Source organism: Labeo rohita, chromosome 7, assembly GCF_022985175.1.
Source record: "Labeo rohita strain BAU-BD-2019 chromosome 7, IGBB_LRoh.1.0, whole genome shotgun sequence".
Lineage (NCBI taxonomy): Eukaryota > Metazoa > Chordata > Actinopteri > Cypriniformes > Cyprinidae > Labeo > Labeo rohita.
The window spans coordinates 36,053,288-36,078,828 of record NC_066875.1 but is presented as its reverse complement, the minus strand read 5'-3'; the positions used below and the strand labels follow the sequence as shown (position 1 = coordinate 36,078,828).

General features: G+C 37.1%; 1 protein-coding gene across 6 annotated transcripts in view; it reads left to right on the top strand.

Annotated features, from left to right (window-relative positions):
- Positions 1-25,541, top strand: part of shroom4 (shroom family member 4) — a 50,781-nt gene that overhangs the window by 10,850 nt on the left and 14,390 nt on the right. The window contains exons 1-3 of one of the 6 annotated variants that reach the window (XM_051115027.1): positions 1,399-1,458; positions 11,143-11,294; positions 24,197-24,358. In XM_051115027.1, the coding sequence (XP_050970984.1) occupies positions 1,414-1,458; positions 11,143-11,294; positions 24,197-24,358 (359 nt within the window). In that variant the 5' untranslated portion in view covers positions 1,399-1,413. Of the gene's footprint in view, positions 1-1,398; positions 1,459-5,658; positions 5,969-11,142; positions 11,295-22,191; positions 22,503-24,196; positions 24,359-25,541 lie in introns of those variants that run through there. The other 5 variants (XM_051115026.1, XM_051115025.1, XM_051115024.1 and 2 more) reach the window with 5 other exon arrangements.

Here is a 25,541-nt window from a genome sequence, read left to right as displayed (position 1 = left end):
GAATATGTATAAACACTTGCTGGGGAACAAATTGCTATGCAGTGAGCCAGTTGGGAAACCTATTATGTTTCATGCAAGACAATATGCCTAATGATAAATACATGGCATGTTTTTGGTTTTCCTGAGGTCTTAGTTTTTCCTTCATGCTATAATAGCTTAGGATAAGTGTTTATTCCAGCTCTGATGTTATTGGAAAGTGCATTGCCAAAGTCTTAACTTATAGACACCTACATGTACATATTTTGGTCAACATTCCCCTTTGGCTTTTTTAAAACTGAACTAGGAATATAGACCTTTCGCTGCCCTACTCAATTCAATTATTTTCAACTCTTTCCTCGCTCCAGTTGCTGTGATGTTTGTTGTTTTTTCCGTCAGGATAAGTGTAGAGCAAAATAGAGCCAAAACCCATGTTCCCCACACTTCCTAGACCTGCCTAGGATGTCTTCGTCTCTCACACTTCCCCATTATCTCACACCTTTCTTTCTATTTTTCCAAGGCTGTGTTTCAAATCGGCGCATCCTTTCCCCGGGGGGTTCAGAGACTCTTCATTGTTTCAAATCAGCTGTTGAGTTAGAGTTATATATATTATATATTTTTGGCACAGGATATATGGTAAAAAAAAACAAAAAAAAAACCAAGTACAGTGTCTCTGTCATATGGATACAGGTCAGCATTATACTCTAGGGCTGCTTCTGGGCTGCGCACCTCTGGCTGCTCTTTGTTCGTGGCTTTCTGACTGGGGAAACCATTACAGGCGTTGATAAAGCAGCACTTGTTTAAAAGTAATGTTCTTGGACAGTCCTCCTCCTCTAAAGGTCCCACTGGAAAAAGTTGAAGAATTACTGCTGAAAAACGGCGACGTCCAAACATACATTGTAGGTCTTGTGAAAAATGTTATGACAGGTTCCAATACAAATTAGTTTATTCAAAGGCTGAACCCTCCCAAATTAGCGTCAGTCAATGTGAAATACGTATTCCACTTTTTTGGAACATAATGTCATAAAATACAGCTTGATAAGACCGTTCTGCACTCTGTTACATCTCTCTTGCGCTCACTCTCTCTCTCTTTGTAGCCAGCATACAAGTGTTTCCTATAAAACGGGCAACTGTGTTTCCCATGTTCCTTTCCTTGTTGTGGGATTGGCAATGCTTGGTAAGAGCCTTCTGGTCTCTAGGCAGCTCAGACGGACTGCTCTTCTAGCCAGCTGTGGCACAATGGCGGGCAGTGAGCCAGACTGGCAAAGAGCGACGCCCTGTTATTTATAGAGCGATAGAGGGGGTGACCTCATGCCGCCAGGGCCGCTGCTGGGACTGGGAGACAGGGAGCCCTTTCTTCACTGCTGCAGAGGCCCACGGTCCGTATAGACTCTCTACTCGCTGCAGATCGGTTTTCACAGTCATACTCTGATTAACATGATGAATACAAGAACTGATGTGATCCCTGAAGTATTGATGCAGGTAAACCTTTTGATTTGTTTACGAATGTAACCAAGAACACGAGTCTATTGCATGATTTGTGCATGCATTATGCAAGTTAATATATTAAACGATGAAATGACAAGCAGTGGGTGTCTATATGATAGTGGGAAATATATATTTATTATTCTGGAAAGATTAAAGTCAGCATACAGTGGAAATTCACCTTTTCTATTTTCTAAATGCATATTAGTTTCTTTATTGTGAACGATTCATCCGTTGATGTTTTGGTGATGTATGTCAGAGTTAGCACTGCCGGTTTCTTACAAAGATCTGCCTCCATCCAATCAAAAAACAATGGATGGTATCAAGTCTCCTCCCACATTTTTTTTCCCCTGATAATTTGTTTTACTCAGATGTAGGTCACAGTACAGCACAAATGATCTGTCATTACTTCCATTATATTGTGACTTTAATGCTGAAATTTATTTTACTTCTTGTTGGACGTGCCAGTGGACATGCCTGGCTGGTTGAAAATAAAATTGGCTGAAAAAACAAAATATAGAGACTTGTTGGTTACATTTTGACTTCGGCCAGTTAGCAACCACCTGAAAGAATGCATTAAAACCATTCTGAAGTAGGCATGAGCTGGTAATATGAGATATTGACCGTATGATAAACAAAAATATTACGCTATTGTGATTACTCTAAAATGTGTTATTATTAAATGTCTGGGTAAAAAAACTGGTCACAGTATATTTTTAAGCAACATACAGAATGTTTAGAACGGCAGTTTTTGTTTCTTTTTTCTTTGATTTGTTTCTCAAATGTTGAATTGTAGGCTGACCTGCAGTTTTTGATGTGGATGGTTGATTTGTGACTAGAGCTACTGCTTCCCTCAAAAGAAGAAAAATAAAGACTGACATGTTAATTTAACCTAAATCTGTAATTGCAGTGTTTTTATTTTAGTTTATCTTTTAATTACCGTACTCCTACAAAAATGTGTTTTTATTGTGTATATATAATTTCATATATATAATTAGATTGTGTAATTTAATAATAACCCAGTTTGAAGCAAAATGTTAGGAGTCTGTCTGTGCCGATGGCCGACGAGCAGCGCACCAACATACAACGCAGTTGCGCTCTGGGCGTCCTGTGTTCAAATCCCAACTCGAAGACCTTTCCCGATCACAACTTCCCCCTCACTCTTCCGCTTCACTTAATGTCAGTTCTGATCTGTCCTGTCACAATAAAAGCAAAAAATAGATCTTTAAAAAAATGTTCTGAGTCTGACTAGCTTTGTGAAATTCTGCTAGTATGTTATATATAAACAAGCCTCAACAAAACCAAAACAGCAGACAAGCTAAATGACAATGTAAATTCACTGACAGCAGATGGCGCTTATGCCAATTTTGATATCACGCCTAAGCCTACCTAACTAAAGTTCAAATATTATTTGTTCGTTCAAAAATTATTTAATTATTATTAATATTTACAATTAATATATACAAATAAAAGCTTTAGGGAAAAACAGCAGACTGAAAAACGCAAACTCAGTCTCTGCCAGCAGGTGGCACTTATGGAATAACAGTGATATTCCGTTTCTTTGGTTACCACAGTAAACAAAGCAGGGCCATGCTTATGAAAGCTACTTTAAATGCATCATACATAGGCAAATAAAAGAACGCCACGTAAACTTTTTTTTTTTTAAAGTCAGTTCCCCTCAGTGATACATTCATATAAACCCTTTTCACTATTTCAATATTTCAAAATGTAGTTGTTTTGAAACCGTGGAATTTTCAAATCATGGTATTAGTGTTGCCGGTACCGATACTTAAAACGTATCGCGATACCCTGCTTTTAAAAACGGTATGATTCAGCATTTTACTAGTACTGGTATTTTAAGAATGCATTTTAATAAGAGCCGTATTTCTGTTAGTGAATGGCGCAGACGCGCAGTTGTTTACTACACACAAACGTGTGACGCTCGCGGTGTTTTCAGCCTCTGCCGCCTCAATATGAGTACATGAACACATGAACATAATCTCTAGAGCTGCTCTGAGAGTCACTTCAGGAGCACTGTACCGTTTCTTATGCGGAAAACTATCGTCATATAATGAAGACCCTAAAGGTCATCACAGCAACCCGTCGAAATAAAAGTTCAGTTTAACTTGACAGTCAGAAATATATTAATACATTACTTAATGTAAAGATAGTAGTAGTACTACTACTAATAAAAATAATATTAAAACAATGTTTAAGGAATATTTACCAGAATTTATTTACCAGAAAATTGTAAATACACAACTTTTCTGAAAAAAAAAGGTAAATAGCATATAATAAATTAATTTATCAAATCTAATTGCCATTTATAAATTCATTAGACATGCTTTTGTTTATTAAAATGTAATGAAACAAGTAAAATGAATCCAGAAAATTAATGTAAAATAGACATTCACAAAAAACTGAATTTGTGAAAAACATATTTCATATGGCCTTAAAAACGTTAAAAATCATTTGTAAAAAAATAAAAATAAATTGCTGTTAAATCCTGAAAATGTAATGACTTCAATTAATTAGACATGCTTTTTGATAAATATAAATATTTTTAATGTAACCATTAAAATAGAGTCAAGAAAAATTAAAATGGAATTTAGGAAAAAATAAAACAGATTTCATAGATTTTAAGGCCCTCTTTATTTCATTTGTGTCTTTTTTTTATTGTAGTTGCCCTTTAATTTGTTATTTGCATCTAGGTTCTTATTATTAATCATAAATGTTGTTGTGAAATGAAATTACTATATCATGAAAAAGATTTAGCTTTATCCTTTAAGCTAACATACCAATATAACAAAGATCTCTACATAACTGTAGACTCGGTAGTTGTTCACCATAATAATGTAGTGGCACTGGCATGTTGTTATTATTATTATTATTCTTTCTTTATTTATTTATTTTTTAAGGGGAGATGAAATGCTTTGTTTTAATAGATAAAATAACTATGATCTCCATTTGGATCATCTATTATTTAATTACTTTTCTTGTTGTTCTACTGTTGTTGTTTTTTTCGTAGTATCGGTTCAGTAGTAGTATTGTGATATTTTAGTCAGGTATCGTATCAAAGTCCAAATTTTGGTATTGTGACAACACTATATGGTATCTATCATATTTTTCCCTTAAGAGCGGGAGCAGCCATTTGTGAATTTTATGTGTATCTTCAGGTCTCATCTGTGTCCAGCTATGCTTAGCTGTACGAAACTGCTAGTTTTGCTGCTTGAAACTGCAAATCCGGGTGTATTACCATATTATTGTAATGTATTATCTTAATTATGAACACACTGGTTTATAGTGCAAACAGTTTTAGCATTTACTGCACGTTGTTTTTCGTCTTGTTATTTCCCTATAGCAGAGGTCTCACCAATAGTCTTGCACATTAAAGAATGGTAATCGGCCCATGCCTACTCTGGAAACCTTAACAAGTGATTAGCAATGCCTTGTCAACTACCTATCAGACTTTTGGTGAACTATGTAGTGACTCAGGACTTTTGGGTTGTTTTCTAATTTAATACTGGACTCTATGCAGTATGTAATTCTGGGTCAGCCCACACATCCTTTGTGCTGTATTTAGCAATCATATTGAACAGGGAGAGGTGAAGACTAGCTTGCTTCATCGCTGTCCGACACAAACAGACACCCCTCCCTCCTGTGGTCTCTGAGCCTGGGAGTGCAAATGCATTTTTCGGTACACTGACAGCATAACTAGGAATAGCCTCTCAAAGCCGTTATTGTATTAAAACTATTCCCAACATGGGACTTATAATTTTCGAATGCTTCTCTTGTAATTTAAGGCGTTTCTCGCCTCCTTTAGCTAAAACTCAGACCGTATTTTATCTTGAAAAGGAGTGACTGGAAAGTAGTCACAGTGGTGCCGTTTGTTTGCTGTAGTCTCTACCCTCACTACTCATCTCGGGTGTTTTATAAACACAGAAAGTTCCCCTAACATTCACCTCCTCGACTGTATTCCAGGTCACGTTTGAAGAATGGGTACGGAAATTCTTATTCTTCGCATGGCATGTAAGGAGTGGTCACTCCTGAGGGAGATTAAAGGAATGGGGAAACCGAAAGGGATTTGTCACGTAGGACTGTTCAACCTTCCATAAAGGTTCCTTTGTGAACTTTATTTCACGATCACCAGGGAGCAAGTCGGTGCCCATGCCCAAGCCAAACAAGCACTCATGCACACGTACAAAAACACACACACACGCATGGGTCTGATGGAATATAGGTGTGGTTGCATTTATTTTTATCAAGCCTCGAAGGAGAACATGAGCTCAAGGGAAAAGAAAGAACGAGTGGGAGAGTGAGACTACTGGGTGGGCATACAGGAAGAAGCGAGGGAGAGAGCGAGGAATAGAGGTTCAGAGAGGTCCATGTGGTGCGCCAACAGTTCTTCTAAATAATCCAACGAGATCTGACAGCGAACTTCACGGATAAAATGCCATTACCTCATGGCCCTGGGTACCCGTTAAACAGATTTAGTGGAGGACAGCAGGTAAACGCTCTTTTATCTTCTTCCCTATAATTCTATTTTGGTTGCCCGGTCTTCCTCGCAGGGAGTTGTGGAAGTTCTGAGCAGCTTATGAGGTAAGACTGGTGCGTGTGAGTTTGTTTTATTGCCAAGGAGGCACTCGGGTATGTCTGCCAACTATTCGAATTTGTTCCCTTTGTGCAACAATGTTACATATCCTGCCATAAAACATACCTGCTATGAGGGTTACCGGGCTTTTTCCAGTGGAGTATGTGCAGCAGACTGGATTTTAGGGTGGAAAAAGACTGTGTTTGTTTTGAGTTTAATGAACTAATGGAAGGTCAGGCTACATCACTTCTCTCCTGCACCAATGCACCTGGAGAACATACTGTAGACCAGTTTCATTTAGACTCGCACAGAAGGTTTATTAGATTTAGAGCACAAATTCAGGTCTCCGAGACGGAACACCCAACCAGTGGAAAAAGAATTGTTCAGCAAGTGTCATCTGTGTTACAAACAAACACATGCAACCTCTCAGAATTGAGATGAAGCCCCTGTGGTCCAGGCTGAAGGGCTTTGAGGATGTTGATTATAGTATCCCGTGGAAACAGTCTGTTTGGAGCAGATGGAAAGGAGGGACGGAGCGAGAAAGAGCAATGTCCTCAGCGAGGCTGTAATTGTGACCATACATCTGAATAATGTTTCCATTACATGCAACCAGCTATTCTGCATCTTAAACCAGCAGAATATAGGAGAAAGACTGCAGGCCTCGTTCACTGAAGAACTAGACAGTCATTTAGTCAGCATCTCTGAGTCATGTTACTATGTTGATCATTTCTTTTTTTTTTCCTCCCAGAAGGTCAAGCTGAAAATATCATAAAGTGGAATCAAAAAGACATTTGCTTTAACTTATTTATGAGGTCTTATCTGGAACCCCTGTTTTGAGTCTCTCAAAGAGTAATTCAGTCATGCAGATATATGTGAAGCTTTTTTAGTCCTTGGGATGATTTTTATTTTTAAAAAATGTCCCTCTTAGGAGTGTGTGATAATTATCGTCTACAAGTATATTGTAATTGTTGTTTTAACAGTGTGTGAGCTGATATTATCGAGTACTGGCAAAAAACCAACAAAAACATGTCCTGAGAGTCCAAAAGCATTCACTGTGTGATGAAGCCGTATTAGAATATAGAGTAAATAAAAATATTTCAAGTAAATAAAAGCTAAATATATTCCTCTGGGTTATATGGGTTTTTAATATACTGTATATATTTATGATATGACATAGTTAAAGGGTTAGTTCACCCAAAAATGAAAATTGTCATGAATTAATCACCCTCATCTCGTTCCAAACCTGTAAGACCATTGTTCATCAACCACTGATGTCAAATGACTATTTTAACGATGTCCTTGCTACCTTTCTGGGCCTAGAACGTATCAGTTGCGTTGCTGTCTATGCAGGGTCAGAAAGCTCTCAGATTTAATCAAAAATATTTTTTTATCTTAATTTATATTCCGAAGATGAATGAAGGTCTTACGGGTTTGGAACAACATGAAGGTAATTAATGACAGAATTTTCATTTTTTACTAAACTATCCCTTTAAGTAATATCACACAAGCAAGAATGTCATTTTTCTAGTCATTGCTGTGTGATCCCAAATGTTTTGATTTAATACAATAGTTCAACAAACAAGAAGTTTACATTGGTGAGTTACATTTTTAGACAGTATTGTCTGTTTTTTTTTTTTTTTTTTTTCTGTTTTGGCAACGAAAATTATTCCAAACAAAGCCGTCAGAGCAACACTGCGGTGTTTCATTCCTAAATTAATCTCATTTTGAGCAAAACATTTGAGACAGTGATTCAACGATCAATTCATATGCCTTGTCCAAATACCTACACTTGTGGTTTTTGCACTTGACCACTTGACTACTTATATGATGACTTTCCTGCATTTGACCCAAGTGTTCAAGTGAGCTTGAAGACCACAAGTGTGTGTAGACCTTGTCATTACCTGATGGGACACACTTGCAAAATTGCAAAAATTGCATTGTTGCAAAAATGCAAGTGTTTTCAGAGCTTTGTTTTTATTTTCAATACTTAAACTTCTGAATGTCTTTTCAGTAGTCCTTATAACAGATGACACTATTTTATTTGTGGTGCTTCTAGTTAAAGGAGAAGTCCACTTCCAAAACAACAATTTACGGATGTGTAAATGTGAATGTACTCACCCCCTTGTCATCCAAGATGTTCATGTCTTTCTTTCTTCAGTCGTAAAGAAATTGTTTTTTTTGAGGAAAATGTTTCAGGATTTTTCTTCATATAATGGACTGATATGGTGCCCCAAGTTTGAACTTCCGAAATGCAGTTTAAATGTGGCTTCAGACGATCCCAAATGCGGTTATAAACGATCCAAGTAGGTATTTGGACAGGGAAATAAAGACAGTCGCTTGCTTCGTTTCTAAATGAATTGGTCATTTTGAATTAATTGTTTAAATAAATGGTTTAAATGATCACTCATTGAGGCAGGGACTTGCTGCCACCTACTGGCGGTTTTAGTGTCATATTTCTCCATGGCAGGCCTAAACCAGCCAAAGTACCAACACACAAACTTAGCTAATTATCGTTATTAAAAAAATCACAAAAAATATCAAGATATCAGGTTTTTTTTTTCCAGTATCTCACACCCCTACCCCTACTTCTGAGTCTCAAAAACATCTCTGGTCTCTCTCTGAAGGGTTTGCTCTTTCAGGTCACTTGAGTTGACAAGTAAACACCTGACCTGCTTTGCATGTTTCCACAGAATAGGAATGTCCGTCCTTTACGTAGTTCGTCTTACGTGTTCGAGTTATTAAATATGTTGGCTGATTTGATTATGCATTCGGCTACTGGGTGTTCTCAGGTCTGTTAAACATTTTATCCCGTCTAAATTCATTTCACAGATATCTGCAAATTTTCCCCCAAGATCAGCACGGCAATGCAGAACCTTCTCCAGATTTGGTCTGGACCTGCTTATAAGACAAAATCTGAATATTTTGTGAAGTATGAACTCTACCCACATCCCGACACTCACTGTCCCCCACCGAGCATTTTATTCCGGCCGCATGAATATTCCCTTTATGCCCCTCTGGACACGTTCTGTCTTTTGATCTCCTCAAAAACCACACTCAAATATTCCTGCAATGCTCACCGCATACGCACATTCACACACAACACATGTGCATCTGTTTACTTTACAGTGCAGGCCGGCAGTTGGCATTGGATGAGTCTAACAAAATGGTAAAGCGTGTGAACATGTTTTACAAAGATTTGGTTTCATTGTTGAAACACAGGGGCTCACTTGTTGCAAAATGATTGCATGTGTATCCAAACACATTTTTTTTTTTTTGTTTACTCTTGAGTATGTTTACTGGTTCGGCTGCAAAAAAAAGAAAAAAATATCCTGATTTTTACATCACGTTGCATGCTACAGTAAAAACAGAGATACAAAGATTTCTTATTTATTTTTACATGTATGCATTTGGCAGTTAGTTGTATCTAAAAAGTGACATTTGCATTCATGCATACCCTGTGGATCAAACCCCTTACTTAGGCGTTGCAAGCAGTTTACACTGTTTAAAGGGGTCATTGGATGCAAAGTTCACTTTTACATGTTGTTTGAACATTAATGTGTGTTGACAGTGTAATGTACAAATCTACTTTTATCTAATGATAAAAATCCATGTAGTGGTTTTTAATTAATCTGTAAAAAATAATATCCCCTTTTTCAAATCGAGCCATTCTCAGATGCCGATAGTTGATTGACATGAGCGTCTTACCTCAGACCAGCTGTCACAGTCCAGTAACCTCCATTGTTTCGATGCCGGAGCAGAGATGTAAGTTAGATTGAGCGATTGAGGTGTTGTGTTGCTGGATGTAATAATTAACATAGTGGTCGTCATTTACTCCCGACATCTGAACCGCTGAAGATGCAGTAGATTACGTTTGTTTGTGAAGGGAAATGCGGCTCCCGATCTACATATATCCGTCTGTGTTCGTGCGAATCATTCGTGATCCAGCTTCACTTACAGCAGAAGTGAGTATAAGGGTTTTTTAATGAATCTTTGTGATCGCCTTTCCTTGTAACGTGGTAGATAGGAAGTTTAACGGCTAAACATGGCTAAATGCAGCTACAGTAAACAGGCTCGTCACTCCACAGAGAGAAGAGGGGGGCGGGGCAAGCAGAGCTCATTTGCATTTAAAGGAACAACCTTTTAGAATGAGATGATTTTTGCAGACCTCATTTTGGCAAGGTAAAAAGGGTGTTGTTTTACACAACCATTGAGAATTTTTAACCAAAGTATATTATAGACTCACATCATATCAAGAATCATATTAACTTGTGGAAATCGGGCATAACTTTTTTTTATTTATATATATATATATATATATATATAATAGTTATGTAGTTCTGGGGGACAAATATGGCCTAAAGGCCTATAGTTTGAATCCCCTGGTTCTCATGATGACGGTAGCCTCTAAAAAGAGAAATGTGACTTCAGTTACAAGCTTTGTGGCATTAGCTGTGTGTTTTGATGGTAGGATTTGTTTAAAGAGAAATGGGCTCTAATGTAAGACCTAAAATGAATATGATACTCTGTTGTAATGTATGTTGTCCACCAAACATAAAAGGTGTGCGTTTATGTTGTAAGCTGAGATTTATATGTGCATGACTGAGTGAAAGTGTGATTGTGTATGTTTTGGCTAGGGTTAATATTTTGTGTATGGGAAATACGTGGCTTTGGAGCTGATCTCTGACCCTTTGTCCTATTTTATGTAGAAGGGGCCCTAATGGAATAACTGGGTATTGTGTGTCTGTATGCGTGTTTGATGAATGGCTGTATACATTGTATGTATATTTGACTTTTGACCCCTCTGTCCTAAGTTTTTAAAAAAGGAAGTGGTTGCATACAAAATAGACAAGGCTGTGTGGGTAAACGTGCTTATCTGTAAGTAATTTCTGTCAAATGTGTGTGCACTTCTCTAATTTAAGCTTTCAAGTCCTCTGACAGAAGAAGACAATCTGTTATAATATGGGCTTTTTTTTTCCAGAAGACCTCAAATGTTTTTCTCCCTCTGTGGTGTGTGAATATATATATATATAACATACTTTATGTAAATATAATATTTAACCTTAAACTCTTTCTCTCACTCTCTCCTGTAGATAGAAGAGGGAGGAAAGGCAGCTCAGTGTAAGAAGTTGAGAGTGGGGGATGAACTGGTGAACATTAACGGCTCTGCTCTCTACGGCTCTCGTCAAGAAGCTCTCATCCTCATCAAAGGTTCTTACAGGGTGCTCAAAATCGTCGTCCGAAGGTACGCAGACACACACACACATATGCTGACTTGAAGTGCAGTTAAATATACAGTTCAAGTTGTAGAAATCTATGCAATCAAGAATTTTGCATGAGGGCAAAAGATTTCACTTTAAAGACTTCATATCGGATTCAATTTTTAGTGCAAGATCACTTTAACCAAAAGAAATTTGTTTGGTTTAAAAGTAACTTCTGTGTGTGCTTCATACATTGCTACTCTATTGACAGTGAACAACGGAAACATTTTTTTGCCCTCAAAAGTTAATGGCACCTTTATAGTGAAACTACCAGTTTGACACAGTAAAAAAAAAAACACATATACGTGAACTTAAAGGATTCGTTCACTCCTGAATTAAAATTTCCTGACAATTTATTCACCCCTATGTCATCCAATATGTTAATGCGTTTCTTTCTTCAGTGGAAAAGAAATTAAGGTTTTCGATGAAAACATTCCATGATTTTCTCCATATAGTGGGCTTCAGTTTGCTGCGTTGGTTTGAAAGTGACTTCAGACTGTACATGTCCACACTATTGACAGTAGGCCTTTTTTGCTTGCCAGATTTTACTAATGTGAACATTTATAGTGAAACTACCATTTTGATTTCTGAAACATCCCACCTAGAGGATGTGACCAGGATATACAGTCTTTCACTGAGGGAGAGCATCTGCACAGTGGTTAAATCCACCAGTAGCCTCTGATTATGTGTCTGTTGTTTATTTTAGCTGGCGTGATGCAAGTTGACGTCAGCAGAGTTTGGCAGACATGAGAGTTTTGTCACCCCTGACAGACAAAATTGACAGACACACCCTGTTTGACTTACTCAGAGTTTCCTGATCTAGGATCAGGTCTTCTGATATCAGTATAACTCCTAGCTGTCAGAAATCAAAGTGGTTAAGCTGTATCCAGGTCAGTGTTGGTCAGTTTAGTCTGACCACAGGGGTTTTTCCCATTTCCAGGCATGTGGACGGTCAAAGTGATAGTGCCTCACTGTGGCTGTGTGCAGAGGCGCAGACGAGGCGTCTAACCGACACATGCGCGCACTCCAAACATTTGAAGAATTTTATTGATGCATTCACATGCAGTTTGTGATAAATGTTTACCTTTTATTGCTAGCTTTATGTGTGCAGGGTAAATGAGGTGCTGTGTGTGTTGTTGTTGAGTCTGGACTGGACGTCCAGTCGGCTGAGTCCAGCACATTCCAGTGTGTTGAGGCCTCGGGTGCGTTAGCAGCTACCAGACAGCTGAGTGTACGTCCCACACACCTCCCACTTTCATCTTCTTTCTCCTCTCTCACTTATTTATACTGTCCTCCCTTCTTCCTGCTCTATGAACCCACAGTCTCATCTCTTCATTCTTTTAACCAAGTCTCAATATTCTATAGCTTTTATTAACCTCATTTTCTATCTTAAATATCCTGAAACCTCATACCCTAACATCTCAGTATGATTCTATGGCCTCTTCTCATTATATATTCTTCCAAGAGTTTATAATTTTAAAATCCATTCTATATCCTTATTCTGTAGCTTCGTATCATTATGTAGCCTGTATAACCTCATTCTATATGCTTTCAAAAGTTTATAATTATAAAAACTCAACATTCTATAACCTCATTCTGTAGCTTCTTAACATTATGTAGTCTGTTTAACCTCATTCTGTATTTAGCCTGTATAAACTTATTCTATATGCTCTCAAGTTTGTAATTTTAAAAACTCAACATTCTGTAACCTCTGCATCTTCTTAACATTATGTAGCCTGTATAACCTTGTTCTATATGCTCTTAAGTGTATCATTTTAAAAACTCTCAACATTCTATAGCCTCATTCTGCAGCATCTTAACATTTATATAGCCTGTATAACCTCATTCTATATGCTCTCAAAAGTTTATAATTTTAATAACTCTCAACATTCTATAACCTCATTCTGTAGCTTCTTAACATTATGTAGCCTGTATAACCTCATTCTATATGCTTTCAGAAGTTTAAAGTTTTAAACCTCAACATTCTATAATCTCGTTCTCTACCTTTTTAACATTATGTAGCCTGTATAACCTCATTGTATATGTAGCCTATATAAACTCATTCTATATGCACTCAAAAGTATATAATTATTAACTCTCTTTTTCTTTAACCTCATTGTGTAGCTTTTTTACACTAACTATATATATATATATATATATATATATATATATATATATAGCCTGTATAACCTCATTCTACATGTAGCATTTATAACCTTATTCTATATGCTGTCAAAAGTTTATCATTTTAAAAATTCTCAACATTTTATAACCTTATTCTGTAGCTTCTTAACATTATATAGCCTGTATATCCTCATTCTATATGCTTTCAAAAGTTTAGCATTTTAAAAACTCTCAACATTCTATAATCTCTATAGGTTAATTCTGTAGCCTTTTATGAAAGTTTTATGAAATCATATTCTGTCCTCAACATTTTTTGTAACCTTTGTGACAATTCTGTCTAATTTTGTGATATTTTAGATTACATTTTATAGAATTTTTAATATATGCCATTCAGTATTGGCTAAAATCTGAAGCTGTTCAACAGTTTCTGCAGCACTTTTATAATCTCACACTATAACTTCTGTGACCTCATTTTAGAATCTTTACCATCATTCTCAATCTCTCGACATCCTCTAACCTCTTGACCTTCTGTATTTATCTTATCTGAAGTACATAAACTAATTCAATATATTGTTTATTTTTCTCCAACCTCTCACTCAAAAACTTCTCAAAACACAAGAATTCTCACGAGATTTCCTACAAAACATAACCTACGTGAGTGCACTTAAGGTATGAGATTTTGTAATTACAATCTCAGACTGAAAACATGCTTTTAGTCGAAGAAAAATCTGAACTTTTAAACCTCCAGGTTTAGAATAGCCATCCAAACACCAGCTCTGCAGAAGCTAGCCACAAAGTCAGAGGTTCAGGAGTGAGGAGCGAGGCAGAGGGGTGTAGAGATGGAAAAAATTCCTTTTCTTTTTACATCCGTTTATTTGGCGGAAAGTCAGAAATGCTGCAGTCTTAGTGTTATTACCCTGCCTGTGGTTTCTCTCTTGCTGTGGTTTTCTAGGCAGCACATGCTACTCTCTTTGTGTGTGTATATGTTTGTATCCTTCTGTGTGTATGTTAGATACACCAGTGGGACTGTGCCTTCAAGGCATCGGATTTGACTGTTCTGTTTGGATAGACTTTCGCTGTATATTTTGTCTTTTTGCATGCAGCCGGGTTTTGTATAAAACTAATGCATTGGCTTTGTTAGAATGCGTGTTTATTCATACTTGGCAATCAATCTAACATAGGCACATCTGTGTCATTTAAGGCCAGTACAGTTGCCACCATGTTTTATTATTTATATGAGAACATTCAGATTGCTTTACCAACTTTTCATAATCACCATTCCTCACTTTTATCCTTTAGAAAAAAACATGCAATTAACCTTTTTTCAGCATCTAAGAAGGTTAAGAATTGTGTCACCTTTCTGTGGTTGTGTTTTGTTTGAAAAAGAGATGCTTCATGGCTGATTTATAGCTGAAAATATGGACTAAAGTGTGACTGTGAATGTGAGTTTTTTGTAATAGTGTGTTTGTGTTTGTGTGTGTGTGTGTGTGTGTGTGTGTGTGTGTGTTCTTCTTCTTTGGACGTCAGTAAAGGTCACATGCATCACGCAGGGCTCATTTCCACCTCCATTTCAAGGCCAAGGAATGTATGACTATTCAGTTAGCACCAAGACAGAGATGTTTGTCTGTGTGTGTGTGTGTGTGTGTATGTGTTTAATGCCAACCTCCCCGTCAATCATTAGAAATTGACCTGAAATGGGTTATTGCAGGGTGGAAACATCTGATCTAACAGCACAGTGTTCTAATAAGCATAAAAATACACAGCATACATAAATATTTTGCAAAACAGTAGTTTCCCAGATAGCACATGTACGTCTGCAAGATGTCTGTTAAAGATTGCTTGATCTGGAAAGTATATGCTGTGTACAAACATCTGACAGATGTCTGTAAGATGTCAGTTTTACATGCATTCTAAATCATAAACGTCTTAAAGACATCTAATAGACATCTATTTGACATCTAATAGGAAACGTCCTATAGACGTATTGCAGATGAGCAGACACTCTAAAAAAAAATACGTCTTCCAAATGTAAATGTGGACGTCAAATAGACGTCTCCGTGATGTGCGTGTGCTATCAAAGTTGTGTGTGTGCTTTAGCATTTTAAGTAAAGGGAACCCTGGGTATTATGACTTGAATAGCTTAATATAACAGAAATGATGTCTCTTACTGAAATATGTAGTAGAAAACCCATGAAAGATTTATGTTCTTGAAAAAATCCACATTGTTTTATACGTATTTGGGACTATGGGGGACGCCATTATTTTGATGGCATGAAGTGGTTGCACTCGGTGAGCTACTGAAGCTACCTGTTGCTATTTTTTGTTACCACAACACAACTCGGAAAATAAAATACTGACATGATGACCACAGCTGCTGAAAGAGCTGAGGCGATAGATATGAGCATAGGCTTAAATCAAATGCCGTACCATCAATTTTTTTTTTCTCAAAGGAAGTCTAAATGCACCGAGATACTGGGTGAAATCCGTGCTGAGAAAATCCTTGAGTGGCTGCGGCATCATGACGAGCGTCGGCATGTTTACATCCTGTCAGTGTGTCTCTGCCATTTTTAAGCTCTTTTAGTAGCTGTGGTCTACTAAAAGCCTTAAAGGCATCAGGGCTGAAGAGGAGAGTACAAAGCCACGGGTCTTTAGAAAGTTTTATTCATCCAAAGGCATCTTCCCATTCTTTTCTTCTCTTCTTATCGCTAGGAAAGCAGTGAAGGCTTGCATTGCTTCTCTTGTTGCCCTTCGACTGAAAATTCCAACCAAAAGCCACACAATGTGGCATCTTATCAGTATATACGCAAGTATATAATAAGTAATGGCGCCCCCATAGTCTTAAAAATTTTACCAAACGATGAATTTTTTAAATAATGTAAATCTTTCAGGGGTTTTTCTACTACATATTAGTAAGACAGTAAGAGACATTATTAATGTTATATTACACCATACAAGTCTTTATACCTTGGGTTCCCTTTAAGATTTTAACTTAATTCTAATAAGACGACTTACTGGGTCCTCCTAGTGGGTCCCGACACCCTGGTTGAGAACAACTGGTGTAAAAAATTCATTTTAAATGACAAAAAATATTAATTTTCCAGTAATTACATATATGTATGTGTGTATCTGTTTTTGCAACAGAGCTGTTGTGTCATCCTGGCTTCTCTTTGTGAATGGGACTGTGTTCTGTACAGTTAAAGGATGTTTGTGGTGTGCTTGTCCAGAGACACACTGTATTGTTTTCCTGCACACACACTTTCTATTGTTCAGCAGCAGCTGTCTGGAATGCAGATTTCATGCACTTTGTTCCCTGGAAGCAAACTTCTAATTGCACACATAGTGTCTTCACCTTTTGAGTTGCATACCAGTCTAGTTCTTGTCAATACTAAATACTATAAGAATGAAAGTGTTTATTATACACACTGAACAAAATTGCAGTTGATCTATTGAGGTTATCAAAACCTGATGTGCCCTATCTGAAGGTGTGGTGCCCATCTTGCCACAGAGAACAGTGTGCTTCTGAAATTTCTGGATGTCTGGTTCCTCCTAGTTCTTACTCCCACTTCCTGTTACACATGCTGACTGTAATAGCAGCTTTAGGAGCTAGGCTGGGAACCATGGGACAGAAATGTTTATTTACAGCAAATAACCATTGTCAGGGGCGGAAGAACTGTTTTGAAATGCGTATTTTCTCCCTGAGTCAAGCCAAGTCTGAAACACAGACCATATTTGGAGCATATAGTTTTAGGATATTTAGATTCACACACACATGTTCAGACTTAAAGGAAGGGTAGGTCTTTACAGGAAAGCCACGTGAGGGAGGGAAGTGTTGCTGTCTTGCTTTGTCATATCTGTCTGGATTTATTGAGGAATTGGCATGTTGGTTCTACGCCATTTGCCAGAGAAAACCATACATGGATGATCTAGTGATACAAACAGCATTGTGTGTAATTTCTGAGTAGTACCCTGGGGAATTGCAAAAATAATTACTCAGGTTTCTGAAAGGGACAGTTTAGATATTGAAGAATGCTTTTTCTTGTTTATACAACTTCTTTTGTGTTCCACAGAAGAAATGCACCAACATAAAGGGGAATAACGATGGTAGAATTTTCGAAATTCCCTTTAAACCACTTTAGTGACCTCTGGTTAAGTCAGAAATTTACATGTACGTGTTGGGCTGCTCAGACAAGAATAATTTGAAAGTACCAGATTGTTCACACTATTGGGATAAGAAAGAATGTGATAAATTACGCATATTATATTTCATCATTACCAATTTTCCATGTCTCAGCATTTTTGGTGGAGTTTAAATAGAAAAAGAGAAGTTAATAAATGACACATTAAGCCATGTGCAATTCACATTACAGGAACCAGCGGTTGTAATCTACTGTAAGAAGCCAACTGGCCAAATGCTGATATTAAAACTGTAAGCACCACTGCTCTCATGAGGAAATAAAGTGTGGAGAGCCACTTCAGTCATCATCTATCAAAGGTTGCCTGGTCCCTCTGGGAGAAACCCCAGTTGCACTTCACTCTATGAGTTTACGATCTTGTGGTTTGGAGAGGCCGTGCGGGAGAGTTATGAAAGACAGAGACAGCAAACTCAGGAAGCTTCTAGAAAAAGCAGTCTCACGGTAAGACCCTGCCCGCTGCGCTAAGGAACAAGAAAGAACAAAGGAGACTCAATGCCAAAACAATGGACATTCCTTACATTCCCAAGACCACCAACCCCCCCCTCCTGACTTTCCACATATTAGGAACAAAACTCGAAGACCTTTCAGATTCCAAAACCTTCAACATGCCAACCTCACTGTATGGTGTATACACTGTATAGTCTATATCAAGGTTTTTTTTTTTTTTTTTTTAATCAAACCTGTATGCACAGAATTTATAGTTTGTTGTGTTTTGCTTAAAAAATGTGCACAGGAAGAATTTCTGTACATGTGTAGTATATATTAGGTATGCATGAATAGATCTGCTACACTGCTGCTGTTGGTTATTGCTACTGCAAAGCAAGTACAGGAACTTGCTACTGCCAATACAAACGTTGATACCGTTTAATACTGTTTAAAACATACTGCTGCTGCACAAGTAGCATATGTAATAACCCGTAGCAGATCTATACAGGTGGAGCTAGGGAGGTGGAGGGTTTCAGAAGAACTCTGAAAGCGTGCTGCGAAATGCTCTAGTGAATGCTAACCAGCCATTATTTAAATGTAAAGCAGCAAGCTCATTGGCTGTGTATGTAACATGAACCAATCAGCTTGTGACATGTAATTTAATGCTGTGAATATCATCAGTTTGCGTTAAGGACCCATCAGCTTGCGCCATCTAGAGTTTCATGACAGAACTTGGCATTTATCTGTTAATAAATTATTAGTGTTTTTAAATTATTGGACTTTTCCTTTGCTGTCATATAATACTCACTTAAAATAGATAAAATGAGCATGCACAATTAAATATCCAGCAAAAATCAATGTTGTCTGAAATTGGTATATAAAATTAGTGAGTTCTGTTTGAGTCTTGTATTTCAGTGGTATGTATATACTTATATTTCAATGGTATTGAACAAAGAAGATATGTTTCTATTCATGGAATGTGTCAGGTGGTCAATCCAGACAGTTGTCCATGTGTGGGCTTGTCCTTTGGGACTGCATTACGGTGAGACTGTGCATATCGAAATGGCATATCAGGCCTAGTAGCCCAGAGCGCCACACTAGTTAATTCGCCTTCTCTAATCATGGTAAAGCCATTCTGTGATATGGACATGCAGACAAGATGTAGGCCATCAGTTAGATTAACTTCTGTTCAGTTGCCAGGGAAAGTGTAAACAAAATGTGGTGTTATCATTGGTGTAAACGTTGAAGCCTTTGTGAACTGCTGTTTAACATCTGTTGTTGAAATTTTTGTTAAGACTTAGTTGACAGATTCCATAGTTTTTGTTCATTAACTTTATGATGTTGTGCTTAATAGGGCACTGCGGTCATGGCCTGGCACATCTCTCTGCTTTGTTTTTCTGTCTAAAATAGCTAGGAAGGGTTTGATGTGGCTGATAAGCTTCTAGGCCGAGATGCATTTTTACATGCATTCTTTCCCCTTAAAAAGTACTTTAAAATCAGAGTGAAAGAGAATCCAAAACAACAAACAAGCTATTGTGCTGGAGAGCCCAGCTTATGACTGCTCCCTTCCTGGACTGGCTTTTTCGTTGTGGCCGTATTGGTAAAAGCCTGGGTGATTACGTGGAATGCAGCCTGTGCGTCTCGCTTGCTGTTTTCGGGAAGCGGGCAACCAGAGAACAAATGATGCTGATTGCATGGATTGAAAGTGAAGAGGTGTGCGTGTCTGTGTGTGCGTTTATTTTATTTTATTTTATTTTATTTTATTTATTTTACCTTGTCACATATAATTTATATAGGCCTGAAACTAATAGCTGTTTTGAGGTGAAAGGTCCATTTGATTTAGGGACAAATATACGTATGAAACATTGTACAAAGTTTAAAAATACATAGTAGCACTAGCACTTTGAAAACAGTTTTGTACTTTGTTAGCACAAAGAAAATAAATGAAATGATAAATGATTAATTTTTACATTTTTAAACTATATATCAAACTATATATCAAAAGGTGGCATGCAGTGCTTTAAACATTGGTATAAAGCTATTCAAAACTTAAATTGTGATCATCTAAATTAATAATCGCAATTACAGTTTCAAGGGAATAATCGACAATTATGATTTTTGTCATAATCGTGCAGCCCCATTAATTAGATATGGACATGGTACGTTATGTATCCCCTACAGTAAGACAGAGAGGACTTCTGACAGACTAATTGTGTGTGTTGGTGTGAAAAAACAAAAAACAGAGGAAGGATCTTTGACCAGAGCACAGCATGCAGTACTACTGACTCATGTGTGTCACTAGTGTTTCTTACAATAACCAGTGACATCACACCTCAAGATATTATCAGTTTGTGGTTTAACCACCCTTCTTTGCTATCACCGACAATCTCAGTTACTATAAAGGAAAAGTAAATTCAACATGCTAGCATTGCGAAAACACAGTACGCATGATGATTTTGAAATGGTGTCACTTATGGGCTTAACTCTTGGTTAATGGCTTTTTAAACCCAGCGTTGAGGCCGGTTTTAATAATGTTCCACACACTTGTGGAGTACTGACCTCAAATTTGTGGTGTCAAAGATATGCTTCGTCCGAATTTGCTGACTGCTATGGTCTAAAAGTATGTTCTCTTTTTGTGAAGTACATACTTTTGAGTGTGTAGCAGTGTAGAAGGACATCCTGTCACTGTATAGTGGTCAATCATCTTGTCACAGTTAACATCATATACAGTACACACTCCATATTTCAGATTGTTTAAATAAAACAGTTTTCATATTTCCTGTGTTAAAGGAGAAATCCACTTCCAGAACAAAAATTGACAGATAATGTCCTCACCCCTTGTCATCCAAGATGTTCATGTCTTTCTTTCTTCAGCCATAAAGAAATTGTTTTTTGACGGAAACATTTTAGGATTTTTCTCCATATAATGGACTGATATGGTGCCCCGATTTTGAACTTCCAAAATGCAGTTTAGATGCGGCTTCAAACAATCCTAATGCGGTTGTAAACAATCCCAGCCGAGGAAGAAGGGTCTTATCTAGCGAAGTGATCAGTTATTTTCATAAAAACAATACAATTTATATACTTTTTAATTTCAAACGCTTTGCGGTTCATGTGCAGTTAGAGTATGTCGAGAAAACTCCCATCTCATGTTCTCCCTCAACTTCGTTTGAAGCCGCATTTTAACTGTATTTTACCATATCAGTCCATTATATGGAGAAAAATCCTAAGATGTTTAACTCAAAAAACTTCTTTATGGCTAAAGAAAGAAAGACATGAACTTCTTGGATGACAAGGGGGTGAGTACATTATCTGTTAATTTTTGTTCTAGAATTGGACTTTTCCTTTAACGGTTTCAACTGAAGCCGTTAAACCGCCCATTAGTGGGAGGTTGTGCACCATTGTAATTTGTCCTACGCATGATTGTTGGGTTTTTCTTGTATTGTCAGTGTTGTAGTTGTTTATCAGACTGACCCCATTCTGACTTTCATCAGCCCTTCTGATTAGAGCAGGAAAAGCTGTTTATTAGGCACAGCTGATGTGAGTTAAACTTCATTTTATTCTCTCTCTTTCAGTCAGTTGCTGGAATAACAAAACGCACACTGTGCTTTGCATTGTTGTGCTTTCTTCACTACTGAAAAGAGCAAGAATACATGTACCTGGCCTCATGCCCCAGCAACAATGCACCGTTTCAATCATTTCGTCTTGTTCAACCAATTTGTTTCCCTTTTTTCACATACAGTGCATCTTCCTGCTCTCTCTCTCTCTCTCTCTCTCTCTCTCTCTCTCTCTCTCTCTCTCTCTCTCTCTCTACCCCCCTCACTCTCTCACCACTACTGGCCGAAATTGACTGCTCTCCCAGGGAGACAGGAAGCGGCCCTCACATTTTTCCCCCATTCAAACAATAATAGGAGAGAATGCTAGGTATTATTTTAGCAGTGGCTTGCCGCTTTATCTCCCCCAAACATAGTTTCCTCTTCGTCTGAGCACCGCTTCCTCTCCCCCTAATGTCATTAGAGCGAGTGAGTGGGAGGTTGTATGTGTGAGCGAGAGAGAGAATATGCCTTTAGTGGACTGAATGTTTGGTCTTCAGTTGTGACTTGAAATATTGAGAGAGAGAGAGAGAGAGAGAGAGAGAGAGCGAGAGCTGCTGTTTGAGAGGGGAAGTGGGGGGAGTGTTTGTCTGTTAATTTTTTCCTGGACTAGGAATCTGGTCAGAGCCTCAGGCTGCCTCATTACAGCTAAATGACCACCAACCTTCACTCATGTGAGTGCTGAAGCCGTTAGGGTCCTGATAAAGACTGACCACTCACAGCCGACACAGACTCGAAGCATCTAGTGATGGTTTAGACTTGAACTTCACCTTGAGCCTAAAGCTGAATAATCTTGGATTGGATTCATCTCAGAATATTTCTTACTTTGAGAACATCTGGAGTTGTCTGAAGTGTTGTGAGTATCTCAAGACATTTCGTACTGTGCAGAAAACCTTAAGTGGAGGTCATACCGCTAGCAGTTTCAACCTGGTTTCTGTTTCTGGTGGTGTATTTTACTGGAACTGTACTACTGTGGTAAGGCAAATTGCAGTAACAACTGAAGTTGAGGGAAATTTATTCAGAGTGTTTGTTTTTAAAATTTTGACTCCTTAGGTAATTTTACATGCTTCTTTCTAAATCTGAGTGTAGAGTCAGAACTAATTTTTTTCACGAAGTGCACTGTGTTTTGCCTTTAAATAGTTGTGCTTACGGAGCCTAAGATCAGGAGCTTGTTGCAAGTTTAATGTTTTATATTAGATTGTAAGTTTTATTGGATGAGGATGACGATAGTTATGAGCTGTCTTGAGAAATCTTGAATTTCCTTGATATTGCAAAAGTGATCAGAATTAAATATTAATTACGTTTGTTCATGGGTTTATGAAAGGGACCTATTTTGATTCTGACGTGCCTCTGTGTTGATGTTTTTCCCAAATGTCATGTGTGGCAATAACATGTTTTAAACACTTTAATTTGTATTAATTTGTTGTATTACAATAAATATTCTTCTGCTTGCTTACAATAACCACACTCTGAGAACAGCCATTAAGCAGCTAAATTAAGTCAAGACAGATATCGTTGTTTGTTTTAGAAGTGTTTGAAATTTATATAAACATTCAACATAACCATTAAAAAGTTTGATATTAGTAAAATTATTAAAATATTACTTTTATTCAGCAAGGATGCAGTACATTGATCAAAAGTAGTAGTAAAAACGTATGATATCAGATGATTTCTATTTCAAATAAATGCAGAGCTTCTGAGCTTACTTTTCAGAAAAAGAATCCTGAAAAAAAAACTAAATTTTGGTTTTCACAAAAATGTGAAGCAGCACAACTGTTTTCGACATTAATAAAAATAAGAAATGTTTATTGAGCACAAATTGATTTCTAAAGGATCATGTGACACTGTATGAGTAATGCCTGTTGACATGTGATAAAATAAAGTTTTCAAATTGTTAAAAAATTTTTTTTTTTTTATTTAAAAATGTTGTGAGTGTAAGAGACTTCTTTCAATAACATTAAAAAAACATACTTATCTGAAATGTTTGAATGGTAGTGTATAATGACAACAATATATATATTTTTTTCCTTATATATTGCATTTTTGGATATTTCTCACTTCTTTTCTTATCTGGCCTCTTGTGGAAACACTTAAATTATTATTATTATTAGTTAAATCATAAGCCCTTAAAAACCATTGTTCCCTGGGGATTGTTATTGCCATCTGGAATGTTTGGAAATACTGTACTCCTGTCAATGGGAATGATGGGATGTACCTGGAATCTGGGCCTTGTTCCATTTAATGCTCCTATTTTATAAATGAATTGGCCGTTATTTCGCCGTAGATACCTTAGAAAGAACCTCAGTCAGCCATTTCAGAATCCAGTGGATGGCAGGTATGAAAGAGTTCCAGATGGCAAAGCCAAACAGATTTCCCTTGATTCCTGTATGTGTTTGTCAAGACTGACACTGCTTTGGATTACAGGGTCTTGTCCTTAATCTTGAATGCTGTGGTTTCCTGATTGTGGTTTGCTGTTTGTCAGTAATTGGTACTTAGGAATATTAGAGTGATGTTATGACTTCATGTTCGCTTATGTCTCTGTTCTTCGAGTAGGCGCAGTGTGCCAGTGATCCGTCCCCACTCTTGGCACCTGGCAAAGCTGACTGAGGCACCCTGCACTACGGGCACTGGTGACCCCTCAGATGGCCCCCCGGCTATGCAGCTCCACTTCACACCTCTCAGTGTACCGTGGCACTCCGGAGGTGACAATAGGTTGGTATAAACGCCATTATTCAGTTGACGTATTCAAGTAAACATCCCTCATGATGATTCATTTCTTTTTAGCATTTCAGTGTTTTAGATTTATCTAGATATAATTTGAAACATGTACAATACGCTAATAGCTTTAACAGATCTTTGTGTGTTCACGGGAGCGAGAGAGAGAGAGATAGATCTCATTGTTGAATTAGGGAATTTTGCTTCCAGCATATTTCACAAGGAAAACAATCAGAGAGGAAGCTGGTGATCTCATGTCTTATGTCAACATGTGGCTTACCGGATACCACCACTATTTTCAGACGTATGACTCAGACATTCTTCACAGATCACCAGCAAAGTGATCAAAACACACAAGAAAACCTGTAGTACAAAACATGGCATTGTCTTGAGGGACTAATCTTTAACTTTCAACTTCAACATTCAATGTTTGTTTTTGGGGGACTTGGTTTTTAGTGTCTTTCCACTGAAATCTTATCACAACACCTGTAACACAAATGATGATGATGATGATGATTATTATTATTATTATTATTATCATGAATTTTATCACTATTTTATTTTAAACTGATAGAGACAAATAGTTAAGTGTAACTAAGTGTCTTTTCAGAGAAGTCACAAGTCAATAGTTTTTTTTTTCTGCTCACCAAGCCTGCATTTATTTGATCCAAAATACAGCAAAAGCAGTAATATTGTGCAACATTTTTACTCTTTATAATGTATTCTATTTGAATATATTTTAAAATGTAATTTATTCCTGTGATGAAAGCTAAATTTTCAGCATCATTACTCCAGTCTTCAGTGTCACATGATCCTTCAGAAATCATTCTAATATGCTGATTTGCTGTTCAAGAAACATTATTATGATTATTATTATCATCAATATTTAAAACAGTTGAGTACAACTTTTTCAGGATTCTTTGAATATAAAGACCAGCATTTATCTAAAATAAAAAGCTTTTGTAACATTATGCACTATACCATTTAAAAGCTTGGAGTCAGTATTTTTATTTTTTTATTTTTTTGGAAAATAAATTATAGAAATTAATACTTTTATTTAGCAAGGATGCTTTAAATTAATCAAAAGTGATGATAAAGACATTAATAATGTTCCAAAAGATTTCCATTTCAGATAAATACTGTTCTTCTGAACTTTCTATTCATCAAAGAAAACTCAAAG